The sequence below is a fragment of the Pseudophryne corroboree genome, chromosome 1 (assembly GCF_028390025.1).
Source record: "Pseudophryne corroboree isolate aPseCor3 chromosome 1, aPseCor3.hap2, whole genome shotgun sequence".
NCBI lineage: Eukaryota > Metazoa > Chordata > Amphibia > Anura > Myobatrachidae > Pseudophryne > Pseudophryne corroboree.
The window spans coordinates 575582311-575601531 of NC_086444.1; the positions used below are offsets into that span (position 1 = coordinate 575582311).

Here is a 19221-nt window from a genome sequence, read left to right on the forward strand (position 1 = left end):
ATGATGCACATTACTTATCAGTAACAGGTTTTTAAAAACTGAAGGAAGCTGACATTGAGCCTAATTCAGGTGTGAGTCATAGTACTCTAATTGGTATCCCTCATATTTCAGAGAACTTTTATAATATACAATCACAAATAGCTTTTCCTATATGCCCTTAAAGATTACTTATTTTAACATATACCTATTAAAAGTTATATTTTAGACATAGACTCTGCCCCCAAAAGAAACAGTTTCCATTTTTTCTTTTTTTTTCTTGCATCAGTACTATTTACTCTCAGGGAGCACCTCCACCCTTTATTGTTGACCAAGCCTGGAAAGGAAGTCATGATTTACGTTTATGTGGAGAATCCTATGTCATACACATTTTCATGTTTCGTGTCGGTAAATCCTGTGCTCGTTGACTGTTCTCACCCTGCCCCTTTTCCCTCAGTAATCCTAATTCTGGTTTGTAAGCAAAGGAAAAAAGGACACAAATACTGTAATGATGACCGGGAAATCTCACATTCTGCTATACAGATAGGAATTGCTACATTACAGAGGAGGTGTCAAAAGTGAAGTGTTAACGCTTCCTGAATCACTGGCATTATTAGACTCTGCTGTAGATCAGGGATTGTGATGCACTTTACTCAAAAAGCTCACTTGCCCATTCAGTATTCTGTTATACAGCGAAGAATTTATACATCCCAGAGGAGGGGCCATAAATGGGGACGGGCCTGGGGAGTGAGGAAAGGCCTCTCAATTTTACTAGACAGTATATAAGGGATAGTCTCAGCATTCGGAATTATACACCACAGGGTTATAAGAAATACATTAACTGCTTCACCACATAACAAGGGCAACAAACAGCTGTGATCACTTCCTACAGGTAAGTCCATGGATGAAAGGATTACTAGTAAGCTTTGACACAAGAGAATTTGTGTTTGTACAGCATAGTATCATTTACTGATAGATGTATAATATTACTGTCATGCATTAATTACAGTACTTACACTGGCTTTTCTAATGAAATACTGCATGTGCACAGCAAACTAAGGGGGACATTTACTAAGCAGTGATAAGACCGGAGAAGTGAGCAAGTGGAGAAATTTCCCCATCAACCAATAAGCAGCTCTGTATCATTTTATAGTATGCAAATTATAGATGTTACTTCAGTGCTGATTGGTTGCCATGGGCAACTTCTCCACTGGCTCACTTCTCTGCTCTTATCACTGCTTAGTAAATGTCCCCCTATATACTAAGTAACTCATTATCAATATTTTCTTTTTGACCTACTGTATTTAACTTGCACTGGTTTTCTCAAAATACAGATATTTGCACTTGGAGTTAAATAACCTCTTCTGCATTGAAATTAGTATTACGTTTTAGTAACAGTTGCTAATATAGCTAGTGGATTAAATAACCCTTCAATATAATCTATGAATGCTATAGCCTGTATGCATTTTAAAACTGGTAGTATAAATACAATTGACCCTGCGTAGGTATAATTAACAGTTTCTTATATAGCACAACAAATTCCGTTGCGCTCTACAATTGGAATGATAATATAATAACATACAGAGACATATTTAGCAATATTATGGATTTTATGATGGCAATGGAGAAACCGCAGCAGGCATCGTTGATATCTACTGCGTCCCCCTTACATAAATTCTGGAGATCCACCAAAAACATTTTCAGTGACTTACCACAAAATTATTTTAATAAATATGCCACATAGTATTATTATGGAATTTATAATATGTAAATATATTCTATTGTATAATTTATTCCCCTTTTACACCAAATTCCCGGGTCTAACCCAGGATTTAGAACACGGTTCCAAGCCGGGTCAGACCCGAGACGCCTCCCTTTTTATACCGCAGTGATCCCGGATTGGCACCGTTTACACTACACCCGGGTGCAGTGTCTTGTGGGCCGGCGCTTAGAGATGACATCATCTCTAAGCGCTGGGAGACCCGGCAGTTTGGGACTCCGGAGCATCACGCTGGGGGCTAGCCCAGCAATCTGGAAGCTGTTGTGCTTCCCCCAGCCTCTGGTGCTTCTGGGCACCAGACACAGCGCAGCTGTCTGCATAGACAGCGTCTGCCGTGTTCCCAGCCTCAGCATGGCAATCAGCACAGAGCTGCTGTCTGCACAGACGGCGTGCGCCGTGACCCCCAGCCAGGGCCGGTTCTACACCTTGTGGCGCCCAGTGCGAAACTTTCCATTGGCGCCCCCCTGCTGCAAAACAGTTAGTGCATCCTCCGTCAAAAATAGTGGCGTGGCTTCATATGGGAGGGGCGTGGCCACAGTTATGCCTCCAGATTTGCCCCCTGTAGCTGTGCCCCGTCGCTTGTTGCTTTGCCCCCAGTAGATTTGCCCCCAGTAGTTGTGCCCCCAGTAGTTGTGCCCTCTGTTGCTGTGAACCCTGTTGCTTTGCCCTCAGTAGATTTTCCCCAGTAGTTGTGCCCCTTGTTGCTTTGCCCCCAGTAGTTGTACCCCCTGGAGCTGTGCCCTCTGCTGCTGTGCCCCCTAGAGTTTTGCCCTCTGCTGCTGTGCCCCCTGGAGTTGTGCCCTCTGCTGCAGTTCCCCTGTAGTTGTGCCCTCTGCTGCTGTGCCCCCTGTAGTTGTGCCCTCTGCTGCTGTGCCCCCTGCCGCTGTCAAACACACACAAACCCCCCCCCCCAATACTTACAACTGCCCCGCTCCTGCTTCCCGACCGCCGCTGCTGATGCTCCATCTCTGGCTTCACGCGGCTCCTCTCTATGGGAGAGACATCATGAGAAGGACCCTTTTACGCCACCTGCTGTCCCGGAATTTTGCTCGCCTCCGTGCAAAATCCCTGTATATTTCAGGCAGTGTAAAAGGGGTATTAGTAAACTGAGTTCTGCTCAGTACAGTTAAACTATTTCAGTAAATAAAGTTAACCCTAGAGCCGGGGTGGGCAAATATGGCTCATGTGCCGCATGTGTCTCGCAAGGTAATTGGGACCGGCCCGATGATGCTGCAGAATCTGCGATGGCACTGGCACCATACTGCAGTGATCAAAATAAACTACAGCTCCAAAACAGTCCTTGCTGCTGGGAGTCACACAGCCTAAGTCCAGGGGCACACCAGAAAGACACCGGCATGATTTGTCGTTTCCAGGCTAATTGGAATGACAAATCCTGCAGATCGTTCAGTGTGTACCCTCAATTGTGCTCTCTCCTGGTTGGTTGCGCTGCCCGGTCACTCAAAAGAAATCATGTACAATGCCACATGGTACACCGTGCCGTCGTATCACTGCATCACGCAACTTTGTATGCACGGTGTGATATGTCAGCCCATCGGCAGGTGGATCGTCCGGGAACACATTATTGATGTGTACCCGGCCTTACACACAGTGCTCTCAGGGATCAGAGCTAAGCTCAGGCAGATAACATAGAGGGATTCTGGCAGGAGAGGTGCGTGCTACAGACACTGCAGTGTGCAGCCACGCAGGTGATCAGGCTTTTCTCCCAGAAGAGGAAAAAGTAAGACCGCAGTTATTTTTTGTGTTGAGATGTATATAAGGGACTACCAGGTGTGACGCGTATAAGGGGCTACCTGGACCGACGCGTATAATGGGCTACCTGGTGCGATGTCAGGCATATTCTGTGTCATAAGTATCTCCTTTATATTACTTTAAGAAAGCGAAAGGTGTGGGAGCAGGGGGCGGGGCCAAGCCATGGGCATTAAAAGCCCATTGAAAATATAATGGAAAGCTGCACCTACTAAAGTGCCGCTTTCATACAGGGACATGTTTCAACCCATGAAAGCATGCCCCTGTCAGTGATCCAGATGTGATTGGCCAGCGGATCCAGCCAGCACTCACTGGATGCGGGCAAATGCGGCGGAGGTGTGGGCGGCAGTGGTGGCCATGCATGGATCCATACCTCCCAACATGACCCTCTCCAGGAGGGACAAATTGCTCTGCTTCTGCACTTTCCTCTTAATGTCTAATTGCCGGCACCTGATTTGAACAAGTTAATGAATAAAAAAAGGTGTTTCACCACAGGTGATGGCAATCAGAAATTAAGAGGGAAGTCCAGGAGCAGAGCATTCTGTCCCTCCTGGAGAGGGTCATGTTGGGAGGTATGTGGATCTGATATCCCTGCCTGCCATTCTGTAGAGTTTGGCAGCGGAACGGTACCTATTTAAAAAAATGGCCCCTCAGTATCATTTTTTAAATTAAAAATGGCCGCCGTGAGCCAATTAGGGCTCGCCGCATCATCGCCCTGCCCCCTCAGGCTGACTTATACGACGGCGGAGGAGGAGCGGTGAAGAGCTCCTGAAGAGAGAAGAGCCAATCGAAGTCCTGGCGGCCTTTAAGCTCATTTTCAAGGCCGCCGCCTTCCCAGGGCTTCTGGCGTCTTCACCTGGTGGGCGGCAGCCTTTAAGCTCTTTTTTTTTATAGCCGCCGCCTACCAGGTGAAGACGCCGGAAGCCCTGGGAAGGCGGCGGCATTGAAAATGAGCTTAAAGGCCGCCGCCTCCCAAGTGAAGACCCAGTATAATCATTTTTATTTTTAAACTGTGTTTTGTATTTATTTTAATATTTTCTTTACAGGCGAACTACAGCTGCCAGTGGGCACTTAATATCCGGGCATGCTGGCACTTGTGGGTCTCCAAGTGCCGGCATGCTTGGGCAGGCTTGCTGGAACCTGTAGGTCGCCTGTAAAGAGCAATATTACTATTCTTTGCAGGAGGACTACAGGTGCCAGCGGGCCCCTCAATGTCCGGGCATGCTGGCACTTGTGGTTTTCCAAGTGCCGACATGCTGGGGCAGGCTTGCTGGGACCTGTAGGCCGGCTGCAAAGAACAATATTAGCATGCCATGAACCCTGCACCCACCGCCACCAGGGGTACGGGGCTTAGCACTGGGCTGGTTATTGCTCGGCAGGGGGGACCCAATTTTATTTTTTGGGGTCCCCACTTTCTGAGGAATTCCAGCCTTGGGCTGACTGGCTAAGGGGTCTGTTTAGTGTTATGGCAGGGGGGCCCCACACTGAGTGTCTCCCCTGCTATGGCATTATTCCCCCTGGCTGGTTCAGCCTGGTGCTGATTTTAGTGATTTAAGGGGGACTACACTTTTTTTTCTTTCTTCTATTTAGGGTGGGGGGTCGGCTGGTTAGCTGTCAGTGCCTCCCCAGCCACTGACCTTGCCGCACGTCACTGTGCGACACATATAAGGGGCTACCTGGTGCGACGTGTGTCAGGGGCTACCTGGTGCGACACGTATAAGGGACTACTAGGCACAATGTGTATAACTGTCTCGACCTGGCGCAATGTGTATAGGAGGGGGTGTTCAGCGGCCGATATTATTGTGCTTGGGGGGGGGAGGCGGCCTGACCCCTAAATCCGACTCTGGAAACAATGGGTAGACTGTGAGGGGAATATAATATATTATATATATATATATATATATATATAAAAACACAGATTTAAAATACAATTTATGCTGTTTGTACTGGCTCACTGTTTGTACTGGCTCACCTCAGAAGCGGTGCGTCTGCACTGTGTACTGAGTCTGGAGACGCAGTCCATCCCATTTAGAAGCCGTGCATCTCCGTACCCTCAGGCTGCCATAATGGCCTGAGACCCGCTAAATGGGACGCCTTAGTACTCGCCACTCTTCACTCTTCTGGCTCTGTTAGGGGTGGCTGCGTGATGTGAGAATGTACGCTCGCCGTGATGAGGCTTGCGAATAGTTTCCTCAGGAGCTAGTGTCCTGTCAGCGAGGAACGGGACCATTAACTCCAAGAGGTTGGGCCGTCTTCCCCCCTAAGTCCCACGAAGCAGGCAGGCTGGTGCCAACCAGTCCTGCCTGAAAATAACAAACGGATAAAATAAATGCAGAAAACTCTTCAGGAGCTTCCATAAGCGTGACCGGCTCCTCCGGGCACACTTTCTAAACTGAGTCCGGTAGGAGGGGCATAGAGGGAGGAGCCAGCGCACACTATCAAATTCTTATAGTGCCCATGGCTCCTAGTGGACCCATCTATACCCCATGGTACTAAATGGATTCCCAGTATCCTGTAGTACGTAAGATAAAAAACTATACAAAGCAAGTGTTTCACAAAATAAGTGTTAAAATTAAATTTTGGGTACAACATTTGTATAAGTATGTATTTGGGTCATTTCAACCCACTTTCAAAAAAACTTCCAAACCCCCCCCCCCCCCCTTCTTCATTATTCCCAACTGCAAGCCTAAAAACACTTGTCCCATTCATAAAGCACCCCAATATACCTGTCCCATACCTACAGTAATAACCCAATTTCCATGATTTCCGTTTTTGTTTTTTTTTACTTAAAAAATGGCATGTCCTTTTTGCCAAATTAAAAAGAAATATCTGTAAGTGCTTAATTAGTCATTCAGGGGCTGTCCCAGGGGTTCTGAACCAAATCACAACATGTTTACCTTAAAATAGGGATTTTCCCCAAGCCTATTGCCTGCTCAGAGGTGATGCACTGAAATTTGCGGTACACCTATAGAGAATTATCATCTGTCTTTTTGGACAATTGAATAGTGGCTTATCTGAGGTCATGATAAAAGCCTTGTTTTTACCGTGGAAATTGGTTATGGAGGCTAATTGAATTCCCCCACCCCCATAGGGATCGATTCTGAATTGAGATCAAAACAAAAAAAGCACTGCTGGTGGGGCAGATTTAAGAGGAGAGATTTAAGTGGGATGTCTAAAAACTCAATTATAAAACTGCAGTGTAAAAGTCGAGCTGTCCAGTACAGTATGTGTGGGCTACATGCAAAAGCAGCCAGTATTTACCCTGCATGCAAAGAAATAAATGTATTTGCTCCCCTAGCATTGCAAAATATATAGGTTTCTTTCTTTGATTTGCTCCCAACTATAAATCAGACCTAAATTATCAGGAAATATTGTTTTTCCTCTGAAAAAGAGAGAGACTTGTGTCTGCTGAGCTCTTATTACACTGGCAAATATAAATATAGTCCATGTTGCTTAAAATGTGTATCTATTGCCAGTGTGCAAGTGTTTGTTTTTGCAATCTATAATAAAAGTTTCTCCCCTCCATATATTTATTACCAGTTCTTTATATAGCACACATATTCCACAGAGCTTTACAGAGAATATTTGGCTATTAAGATCAGTCTCTGCAAATATTGCAATACATAATAAATACAAATAAGTTAGTTAGAAAGGTGTTTTGTGCAGAATAAATAATTGTTGCTGAATAATAGTGGAAAATGAATATGGTAATTTTACTTAAAATAGAGTAATTAAACATAGTGCTATATTATTTCGAAGCAAATTATAAAGGTTAAACATGCAGTACCAAATGCTAAGTGGTCTATATAGCAAGCATTGGCAATAATAATATTATAAAATGTCTTATCACCACAATTTATCAATAAAAGTTTGCTCAGCTCCTCAGTGATGCTGGGCGGCAGTGGTAAGGCAGAATGTACAGCTTCTCCAGGACAGTATGGAGTAGGTCAGTAGCCATACTTGGGATGACATCACTGGTACAGGGGTGTATTCATTCAATAGCTGTCGGAAGCTGCCGTCTTGTCGGAAAGACGGCAGCTTCTGACAGATTTTGGTTGGAAGGGATTCCGACCTATTCAATATGGGCAGTTTTTTTTCGACAAGTTGGGAATTCCCGACTTGTCGGAAAATACGTGGATCGGTGGAATAGCCGCCGATCCACATGCTTCTGTTGGAAATGGGGCCAAATCCAACAGGTTTTGGCCCCCTTTCTGACAATATCAATTCGACTTTAAATAAAGTCGGATTGAGGTGAGGAGACGGGGAGTGGTGCGGCGGGCTAAGGGGAGCGGGGCTGGCAGGTACCTTGACGGCCGACCCCCGTCCAGGCACCTCTCTCCCTGCAGAGCGGCAATGGGTGGCTGTGATGTGTGGCTCCAGCAGCTCCCTGTGTTCCGACAGTCGGATTAGGCTCAAATCCGACAAATGTATGTCTGAATGGATCCGACTCTTATCGAATATACCCCATAATGTACATGCTGGTTATCATTATCATCCCAATACAGATTGAGACTCACAACTTTGCTTTCTAATGGTCTAGTGTGCACAAACTTTGCTTGATGTACAAAATTATTAAAAATATTGTATAAAATGACCTTCAGGCTGTGTGTATCAGGTGTATATGAAACATAAATGCATTCTGTGCTTAGACTTGGTTCCTAACACCACGATATCGCATTATGGAATGCAAATAATCCAAAATATGGAAAAATCTGATATCCAAAATACTAAATAATCTCTTATAACTGGCTAATTGCTGATTCATTTCTAAAGGGCATATTTATTAAATATATTTTATGTCTTTTTTGCGGGGGGTACGTGCAAAATATAAGTATCTCCTGGATATATGAAAGGGTTGGGTTCAGGATACCAGTGGTCAGCATGCCGATGCCGGGATCCCGGCTGGCAGGGGAGCAAGCGCAACGAAGTCCCTTGTGGGCTTGGTGGCTTGCTGCGCTCACCACAGGTTCTATTCCCACTCTATGGATGTCGTGGACACCCACGAGTGGGAATAATCCTCTGCCCCCTGTCGGCATTATGGTGGCTGGGATCCCGGCCACCGGGATCTTGACTACATCCCATATTAAAAGGGTTCAGCAGCAGATCCTATCGGAATACCAGCCCGCATAGATCTACCAAGCTTGTCCCCGTTAGCTAATGCCATTTTAAGTGAATGTTACTCATTATAGCCTATGGGATATATGTCACATGGGTATTTTATGGGTAACAACGCATGCGTCAGTGGCCATCAGGTGACCTCAGTGCACAGTGGGCCACTCACGGTCCTGCAGCACCAAGTAAAGTGATTGCTGATCACTTTACATTACACATTGCAGGGACAGGCGCCTATCGGTGCACCTGTCACTGGATATGTTTCTTCATACAACTGGGCGCTATGGAATTTCTTATTGCCGCAAATAGTTTACCACTGCTGACAAGACTGGTGCCCCCTATTTTTTGTCTCCTGTTTTTGGCTGTTACAGTAATCTCGCTCTCCCATTCACAGGTGAATAAAGATGGTTATAGCTAAGTCATGGATTATGGTGAAGCACTTTGATGGTGCACCAAAACCTGAGGATTTCAAGCTAATAGAGAAAGAGCTGCCGCCCCTAAAAAATGGAGGTAAGGGACAATAAGCAGGTGTAGTGGGAATTCATATGCCTGTAATGCCCCCTGTACACCAGAAAATACGAAGAAATGCTGTGGAACTGCCCTAGCACTGCAGTCTCCTGTATGGACTCGTGTGCCAGCATTTGAAGTGATTTGAAGGCTTTTCCAGAGTAGTAACTGCTTAGATAGAATATGAATATTTTGTGTTGAAGTCACATTTAAGACCTAAAGATATGAGAAATATAGTATAGCATTATTAACAATAAATAAAAAGTAAATAGTTTGTTATGTTTTATTCAGCGTCTATCAAGAATCCACTGCCACTTTTGTGAGAAAGGGGTCTATTAAAAAATGTTCCATGCAATGCTCCCAAAAGTAACGTTCCTTATAACCTCATATCTTAGCGACTTGAAATCTGTTTTCAGGGCGATGTTTTAATGTTCAGTGTCTAGACCCAAGGGGATGTGTTCGCATGCTGGCAGTTGGGATGATGGCGGTCATGTGACCAACGTCAGAATCCTCATACCACTCAGGAGACCAGCGCTGGAACACGGACAACCGACCTCCTGAAGGTGAGTATCAGGGTTTGCTTTAGGGTTAGGGGGTGGGGGTTAGGCACTCGGTGGGGTTAGGGTTAGGCACAATGGGGTGTTAGCCCTAGCCACGACCACCCTTCAGGGCTGTAAGAATAAATAAAAGTGATAACTAATGCTAGAAATGTATTTCTGGGTTTAGAGCAAGCTGTGTAACATGCGCAGCCATTCCCATAAGGAATCTGAAGATGACTTTAGCTAACACAAGGCAAGCTCTGACATTCTAAGCGTTTTTTCAGAGTATGTTAAATAGCTCATTAACCCATCCACATAACTATGGGGATATCTCCAGTAGGCGTGGTTGCTCACAAGGCAGGAGATATCTGATCTCCCTTGCTCTTATGTTTGCTAAATATGGGCGAAACATACAGTAGTTCTGTCCATTTGACACATTCACAATCATCTATGGAAACGGGCGGGAAGTGCCCCGAGTCAGGGGGCGTGGACTCGCGGCACGCCTCCATTCCCATGGAGATGGGCAAGGGGAGCGGAGGAGCTTTTACAGCAGGGAGCCGGAGGACCGGCCCACCAGCCCACCAGCCCTGTTCACATCACTTTTTGCCCATCGTGCGTATTATGTTAATGTTTCATGCTGTGCAGGGGCAGCCCTATAGCTGCTCTCTGTGAATTTAATGCATTATGATGAGCAATTTGCCTTGAACTTCCCAGAGCCCTGACAAACGAAATTCAGTGTACACACATATGGCCCCTACACATCAGCCGAGCTGTCGCCGAGCTGCCCGACGACCGATACGGGCAACTCAATGGCAGGGGGGAAAGAAGGATGGGAGGGGAGGTGACGGGGGGAGTGAAGTTTCTTCACTCTCCCCATCTCCATAGCAGTGCATGCTAATATGGACAAGATTGACTATATTGGCCTGCATGCATAAGCGACCCGGCACCAATGATGAACGAACGCCGGGCTGTGCATCGTTCATCGTTGGTGCCTACACACTGAACGATATGAACGAGTTTTAGTTCATTAATGAATGAGAACGTTCATATCGTTTAGTGGTATCGGCAAGTGTGTAGGGCCCATAAGCGATTTTTCAGACAATTTGAATGATGAAGATATCTTTGGAATTGGCACCTTATTTACAGATTTTAATATTGGGGAGGCATTTCTGGGTGTGTGGGCAGGGCTGTAGAAGGGGGATCAATGCCTAGCAGCCATTTTTGCTCTTTGCATTTGTGCTCTGTGGCTAGTTTGGTGTGGTTTGGGGGCAGTGTCATTGCAGGAGGAAAGCATTAAATAATGTACTGCTGTGGGACTGAATTAACATGTATATTGTCTATTATTTCTGCGTTTTTTTGTGTTTAAAGAAAAAAAACTAAATTATCAAATGTGAGTCCATTAAATGTACGAAGTACTGTTTTGAATGTGTAATAGTTGGTTACACTTATAGGCCTGATACTGAGTATATATTACTGGTCCTGAGGGATAATGGGCATATTATATGTATCTCAGGGTAGAGATGATAAATGTTAACAGAAATTTATATATACATATACATATATATAATTTCTCTAGCATCCATAAGGGATATTGGGGACAGAATTAGTACGATGGGGTATAGACGGGTCCAAAGGAGCCAGTGCACTTTAAGTTTCTTCCACTGGGTGTGCTCCTACCCTCTATGCCTCCTCCTACAACTCTGTTTAGAAAAAAGTGCCCTCAGGAGAGTATGCACACTCTGCTAGCTCCAGACTTTTTCTTCAATTTCTTAAAGTTTTTTTTTTTAATTTCGATATGCTGTTTGGGCGGTCACCGGCCTCTTGAGGTGCAGACCCGCTTCCCCGCTGCAGGACCACCGTCCTGAGGGGCTGTTTGTTCAGCGGGGCATGGCGTCTTGGCTGTCGTAGCGACAGCATGTCGCACACCCCTAATGCTGCCTGAAGGTGATCATCGGTGGTGAGTACCAACCGGGGGCCCCGCTAGGGGAATCGCCCGGTTTATTGTGCTGCTCAAAATGCGGGTGTGGCAATGGATCCCTCCTGGGGGGGGGGGCCTGCTATAGCCCCTGTGTGAGGCTGGCTACTTAAGGTAAACCACGCATTTATGTAAGGTTTTTACTTCTTGGGAGACATGGCCACTATAAATATACAAAGTAGCTCCGGGGCGGAGCTACACGAGAGCAGGCTCAGAGGCATTTTGGCGCCTTCCTCTGCATAGCAGCAGCCTCCACACATATTTACCAACATTCTGGCTGCTCTCTGCGGAAGAGAGCAGCCAGGTCGGCTCAACAGGCAGGCCGGGGAGCGCTGTGACGTAAGGAGGGGGTGGACTGGGGGCGGAGCAAGGGCGGGGTTACGGTGACGCCTCCTTTAAGCCATGCCCCCACTCTGTAATGCCGCGATCACCGGCATTACACTGCAGGGGGCGTGGCTATGATGACGCGATTCAGCAAGAATCGCGTCATCGACTGCTCGTACCGCCCACTGTACACACAAAGTGGGCGGACGAGCAGGGGGGACCCCTCAAATCGGGAGACTTGCCTGCTCTTCCGGGGGGCCGGGAGGGTCACCCGATTTTTGGGCGCCTCCCGGCCATTCCGGGAGAGTAGGCAAGTATGCCTCCACAGCTCCTCAAAACAGTCCCTGGATCGCTGGTACTGGGTAGAGAGGGGGAGAGCCGCTATATTACTGCACAATAACAATCCCTCTGAGGGATTTTATCAAATTACAGTCTCATGGTGTTTACATAAACGCTGACAGCCTCACTGGGACTGTGCAGCACTGGGTGCACCTGGGTCCCCCCCCTTCTATGTCTCCTCTCACATACACTAGGGCATGCTTGCAGTATATCAATATTAGGCTGTGTTGTATGTGTACTGTACCTGTTTGTTTTTCCGATCACAATGGTAAAACAGAAGTCATGCAGTGTATGTAAGGCTAGATTCTCTCCTAGTTCATCTGACTCCATATCAGCAGTGTAGTCAGCCATCTCTGAATGCTGTTAACAATATGGGGGAGAGTCCAGAGCCCTCCTGGTTGGGGGCTATCAAAACTTTGATGTCTGATATGTCATCTCAGCTCACTGCAAATGCTAATAAGACTCAGGAACTGTAAAAAGCAGTGGCAAGTCTCACTGCTAACCATCCCCCCCCCGTCTACTTAGGGTTCACATAAACGTGCTTTACCTGCACTACTCTCAGATACTGATGATGATATCTAGGATGATGTGGACCCTGTAAGTGGGGATCCTACCCCCACTCAGGATATTGAGCCCCTCATTTTGGCTATTAGGGATGTGTTAAAGCTCCCCCTAGAGGATGCTACTAATCACCAGTCATTTCTCTTACGTTCTAGAGGATGCTGGGGTCCACATTAGTACCATGGGGTATAGATGGATCCACCAGGAGCCATGGGCACTTTAACAGTTTGAGAGTGTGGGCTGGCTCCTCCCTCTATGCCACTCCTACCAGACTCAGTTTAGAAAATGTGCCCGGAGGAGCCGGTCACAGCTAGAGGAGCTCTCCAGAGCTTTTCTAGTAAAAAGTTATTTTAGAGGTTTTTTTTACAGGGAGGCTGCTGGCAACAGCCTCCCTGCAGCGTGGGACTAACTGGGGGACCTGCGGGGTCTGAGCCATTTACTCCGCTGACAGGACACTGAGCTCCTGAGGGGATAGATCGCTCCCCACCACAGGGTATCGCTCACCCCAGCATCATGCCACCACCCCATTACAGAGCTGAAGATTGTGGCAAGACACCGACCCCCCTTGCAAGCAGGGGGCTGGTGTGAAGATGGAGGCAGCAGGGTAGGAGCGCAGTATAAACTGCGCTCCGGGATGGCTCAGTGGTACATAGTGCGGCACGTTGAGTTGCGCCCTGGGCCAGCGCTTACACCCTACGCTGGTCACAAAGCCTGTCGGGATCCCAGGATCTCAGCCAGCATCAATCCTCCGGCCAGTATAATCAGATGAAGAGCGGGAAGACAGCGCCATTTCGGGGGCGGCGCTTCTCCTCTGAGCGGACCCAGCAGCGTTCAGCGCCATTTTCCTGCCTGCACAGCGCTGATCAGGAGAAAGAAGGTCCCTCCATTCTTGGGGGGTGAAACTCTGTCGTCCCCTGTGTGTGTGTCGGGTGTTTTGTGGTTTCCATCAGCTATGTCCAGGGACACTGTCATATGCTGCGGAGGATTTGTCCTCCCAGGATGATCCCATTCCATATAATCAGGATAGCACTGGTTTAGCATAGATTCCAGCAAGGGAACCTGAGTGGTTTTCCTCTATCAAATCTTGGATTTTTCAGATAGGGTTGCAAGTAATGAATCCGCGACCCAGGTATTACAGAACTCTATGGCAGTATGGCCCGATTCTGGTACCTCAGGACGTTCCGCTATATACCACCACAAACGTGCGCTTGTTCATGTCATGCAAGATGACACGGATACCGATTCTGATACCACAGACGGTACTGTTGCGGGGATCAGCCTCTCTTGCAAAGGGGGTCCAATTGATGATAGACGCTATCAGGGATGTATTGAATATTAATGATACAACACCTGAGTAGGTTGAGGAGGCTTTTTTTCACTGAAAATAAGAAAGCCTCGCTAACCTTCCCTCCGTCAATTAGAATTAAATGCTATATTTGAGAAAGCATGGGAAAACACGGAGAAAAAATTCCAGATCCCTAAACGGGTCCAGGTGGTGTTTCCTTTCCCTGAGGAGGATAGGAAAAAATGGGAAAGCCTGCCAATTGTTGACGCATCTGTGTCCAGACTCTCAAAAGGTGGTTTTACCTGTTCCGGGATCTACCGCTTTAAAGGAGTCGGCTGATCGAAAAATTGATAATGTACACCACTTCAGGGGCCATATTACGTCCCACTATTGCTAGTGCATGGATTGCAAAAGCTATAGTAAAATGGTCAGGCACCTTACTTGAGGATTTGGATACAATGGATAAGGGTGATGTTGAATTGTTTTTGCGTAACATTCATGATTCAGCAGGTTTTATGGTAGAATCCATGAAAGACCTGAGTTCCATGGCTGCCAGGATCTCTTCCATGTCTGTTTCAGCATGTCGGGGACTGTGGCTGCGCCAGTGGTCGGCCGACGCGGAATCCAGGAAAAGTGTGGAGTCCCTACCCTACACTGGTCAGGCTCTCTTTGGGGAAGCTTTGGATGCGTGGATATCCACGGCTACAGCGGGTAAGTCTCCATTCCTTCCCTCGGCTGCACCTGCTCCGAAGAAATCCTTCTCTTTATCAGCATCACAGTCCTTTCGGTCTAACAAGCCTAGAAAGGCCAAACCGTCCAATACCTTCTTTAGGGGAGGTCGAGCTAAATCCAAGAAACCTGCTGCAGCAGTTTCGCAGGAAACAAAGCCTGCTTCCAATACGCCAAAGTCCTCCACATGACTGTGGACCGCGCGGCCTGGAGGTGGGGCCAGTGGGAGCGAGGCTCAGACAGTTCAGTCACATCTGGGTATCATCTGGCCTGGATCCCTGGGTGATAGATATTGTGTCCCAGGGATACAGGTTGGAATTTCAAAATCTCCCTCCTCACCGATTTTTCAAATCAGGCTTGCCAGTTCTGCTGGCGGACAGGACTGTCATACAAGCAGTGGTCCAGAAGTTGGTGGAAGCACAAGTCATTGTGCCAGTACCTCCTCATTTGCAAGCCACCGGTTACTATTCGAACCTTTTCGTGGTACCGAAACCGGATGGTTCGGTCAGGCCCATTCTGAACCTAAAATCACTGAACCCTTTTCTGAAGGAGTTCAAGTTCAAAATGGAGTCTCTCAGGGCGGTGATATCTGGTCTGGAAGAGGGGGAATTCCTAGTATCCCTGGATATCAAGGATGCGTACCTCCACATTCCAATTTGGCTACCGCATCAAGCTTATCTCCGTTTTGCATTACTGGACTGTCATTTCCAGGCCCTGCCCTTCGACCTCTCTATAGCACCAAGGGTGTTCACCAAGGTGATGGCGGAGATGATGGTTCTACTCCGAAAACAGGGGGTAAACATCATTCCGTATCTGGACGATCTACTGATAAAGGCATCGTCCAATGAGAAGCTGCTGCAGTCCATTGTACTCACAACCCGCCTACTCAGAGTCCACGGTTGGATTCTGAACCTTCCAAAATCTAATTTGGAACCAAACCGGAGGTTGCCTTTTCTGGGGATGATACTCGCCACGGAGGTGCAGAGGGTGTTTCTTCCTCGGGGAAAAGGTGTTGGTGATACAAACAATGGTCCAGGATGTCCTGAAGCCAGCCCGGGTGTCGGTTCATCAATGCATTTGCCTTTTGGGGAAGATGGTGGCCTCTTACGAGGCTCTCCAGTATGGGAGGATGCATGCTCGGGCCTTCCAACTGGATCTCCTGGACAAGTGGTCAGTATCTCATCTACACATGCACCAGAGAATTCGTCTGTCATCAAAAGCCAGGATTTCACTCCTCTGGTGGCTCATCTTCTGGAGGGCTGCAGGTTCGGGATTCAAACTCCGGGGCTGGGGCACAGTCACTCAAGGGGAAACCTTCCAAGGAAGGTGGTCAAGTCTGGAAGCCGGCCTGCCGATTAACATCCTGGAACTAAGAACCATCTACAACTGTCTTCTTCAGGTGGCCCATCTTCTAAGAAATCGGGCCATTCATGTACAGTCGGACAATGTAACGACGGTGGCTTACATAAACTGACAGGGCGGAATGAAGAGCAGAGCTGCGATGTCAGAGGTGACAAGAATCATCCTCTGGGCAGAAAAACACGCGTTGGTGCTCTCTGCAATCTTCATTTCGGGAGTGGACAACTGGGAAGCAGACTTCCTCAGCAAACACGATCTCCATCCGGGGGAGTGAGGTCTCCATCTGGAGGTGTTCAAGGAAATAACAGACCTTTGGGGGTACCCCAAATAGACATGATGGCCTGTCTTCTCAACAAGAAGCTTCAACGCTATTGTTCCAGGTCGGGGGACCCACAAGCAGTGGCAGTGGACGCCCTGGTGTTCCAGTCGGTGTACGTGTTTCCACCACTCCCACTCATTCCAAGAGTTCCAAAGCTCATAAAGAGAACAAGAATTCAACGATCCTCATTGCTCCAGACTGGCCAAGGCGGGCTTGGTACGTGGACCTTCTGAATCTCTTGCAGGAAGAGCCGAGGCCTCGTCCTCTTCGGGAGGACCTGCTGCAGCAGGGTCCATTCCCCTATCAAGACTCACCGCGGCTACGTTTGACGGCATGGAGGTTGAACGCCTGATATTAGCTTGGAAGGGCATTCCGATAAAGGTCATTCCTACCGTGATACAGGCTAGGAAAGGGGTAATGTCTAAACATTACCATCGTATTTGGAATAAATATGTCTCTTGGTGTGAATCCAAGAAGTTTCCTGCGGTGGAGTTTCAACTGGGACGCTTTCTCCTCTTCCTGTAAGCAGGTGTGGATATGGGCCTGAGGTTGGGATCTGTGAAGGTCCAGATTTCGGCCCTGTCCATTTTTTTCCAGAAACAATTGGCTGCCCTCCCTGAGGTTGAGACCTTTTTGAAGGGAGTTCTGCACATCCAACCTCCCTTTGTTCCACCTAAGGCGCCTTGGGACCTTAACGTGGTGTTGCAGTTTCTCCAGTCGGACTGGTTTGAGCCTCTACAGGAAATTGAGGTCAGATTTCTTACATGGAAGGCGGTCACGTTGTTGGCCGTTGCTTCTGCTTGACATGTGTCAGAATTGGGGGCTTTGTCTTGTAAAAGCCCTTACTTGATATTCCACGGAGATAGAGCTAAGCTCCGGACACGTCAGCAGTTTCTTCCAAAGGTTGTGTCGGCATTTCATATCAACCAGCCTATTGTGGTGCCAGTGGCTACTGACTCCTCAATTTTGTCAAAGTCCTTGGATGTTGTGAGGGCTTTGAAAATCTATGTGAAGAGGACTGCTCGTCACAGGAAATCAGAATCTTTGTTTGTCCTATATGATCCCAAGAAAATTGGGTGTCCTGCTTCATAGCAGACTATATCTTGTGGGATTAGGGGGGTAATTCCAAGTTGATCGCAGCAGGATTTTTTATAGCAATTGGACAAAACCATGTGCACTGCAGGGGAGGCAGATATAACATGTGCAGAGAGAGTTAGATTTGGGTGGGTTATTTTATTTCTGTGCAGGGTAAATACTGGTTGCTTTATTTTTACACTGCAAATTAGATTGCAGATTGAACACACCCCACCCAAATCTATCTCTCTCTGCACATGTTATATCTGCCCCTCCTGCAGTGCACATGGTTTTGCCCAATTGCTATCAAAAATCCTGCTGCGATCAACTTGGAATTACCCCCTAGGTTCACTATCCAGCATGCTTATTCTACGGCAAGATTGCCATGTCCAAAATCTGTTAAGGCCCACTCTACTCGTAAGGTGGGGTCTTCCTGGGCAGCAGAGCGGCAACTTAGTCTGGGTCGAACACGTTTGCTAAGTTCTACAAGTTCAATACTTTGGCCTCTGATGATCTGAAGTTCAGTCAATCAGTTCTGCAGGAGCCTCCACGCTCTCCCTCCCGTTCTGGGAGCTTTGGTACATCCCCATGGTACTAATGCTGACCGCAGCATCCTCTAGGACGTAAGAGAAAATAGGATTTTGGTTACCTACCGTTAAATCCTTTTCTCGTAGTCCGTAGAGGATGATGGGTGCCCGCCCAGCGCTTCGTTTTCCAGCAACCTTTATCTGGTTCAGTACAACTTTGTTTAGTTATGTACTGCATTGTTACTTGGTAAGTAATGTTTCAGCAGTTGCTGAGGTTTTCAAGCTAGTTAGCTTGATGTACCTTGTATGTGTGAGCTGGTATGATTCTTGCCACTATCTGAGTTAAATCCTTCTCTCGAAGATGTCTGTCTCCTCGGGCACAGTTTCTAAACTGAGTCTGGTAGGAGGGGCATAGAGGGAGGAGCCATCCCACACTCTCAAATTCTTAAAGTTCCAATGGCTCCTGGTGGACCCATCTATACCCCATGGTACTAATGTGAACCCCAGCATCCTCTACGGACTATGAGAAAAGTAAACCTATATTTTTTTTACTTTTTTATTTTTTCTCCCACAAGATAAAATGGCTGTCACATTCCCTGATTCCAAGGAATTAGATGAATTATTTAAAATGGCCTGGAAGAATCCAGACAAAGTTTCAGATGTCCATACGGTTTTTGCATACATTCCCCTTTGCGCCTGATGGCAGAAAATTCTGGCAAGAATCTCCTGCAGTAGACGTCTCAGTCTCTCGCCTTTCTAAGAAGGCGGTACTCCCTGCTCCGGGCTCCTTTACTGTAAAGGACCCGGCAGATAGGAAAATTTAGACCACTCTGAAATCTATTTACATTGCTGCAGGTGTTGCTCAAAGGTCGGTCATTGCAGGTTGCTGGATGACACATGGAATTCATTCCTGGGCAGATCAAATTAAGGAAGGTCTCTAGGATGATGTGACCTTAATTGATGCTGTTACAGTACTTTACTAACTCACTTTCAGGACACGGCAAGAGTCCTCTGTGACTCCCTTAAAGAGATGGGCAATATTAATGCT

The 19221-nt window shown here is 47.2% G+C and overlaps 1 protein-coding gene across 2 annotated transcripts in view; it reads left to right on the forward strand.

Moving 5' to 3' along the window:
* Positions 1-730: 730 nt before the first annotated feature.
* LOC134899817 (prostaglandin reductase 1-like) overlaps positions 731-19221 on the forward strand; it is an 86519-nt gene continuing 68028 nt past the window's right edge. Inside the window, exons 1-2 of one of the 2 annotated variants that reach the window (XM_063914199.1) lie at positions 731-868; positions 9030-9145. In XM_063914199.1, the coding sequence (XP_063770269.1) occupies positions 9040-9145 (106 nt within the window). In that variant the 5' untranslated portion in view covers positions 731-868; positions 9030-9039. The remainder of the gene's footprint in view (positions 869-9029; positions 9146-19221) is intronic. The other variant, XM_063914200.1, reaches the window with a different exon arrangement.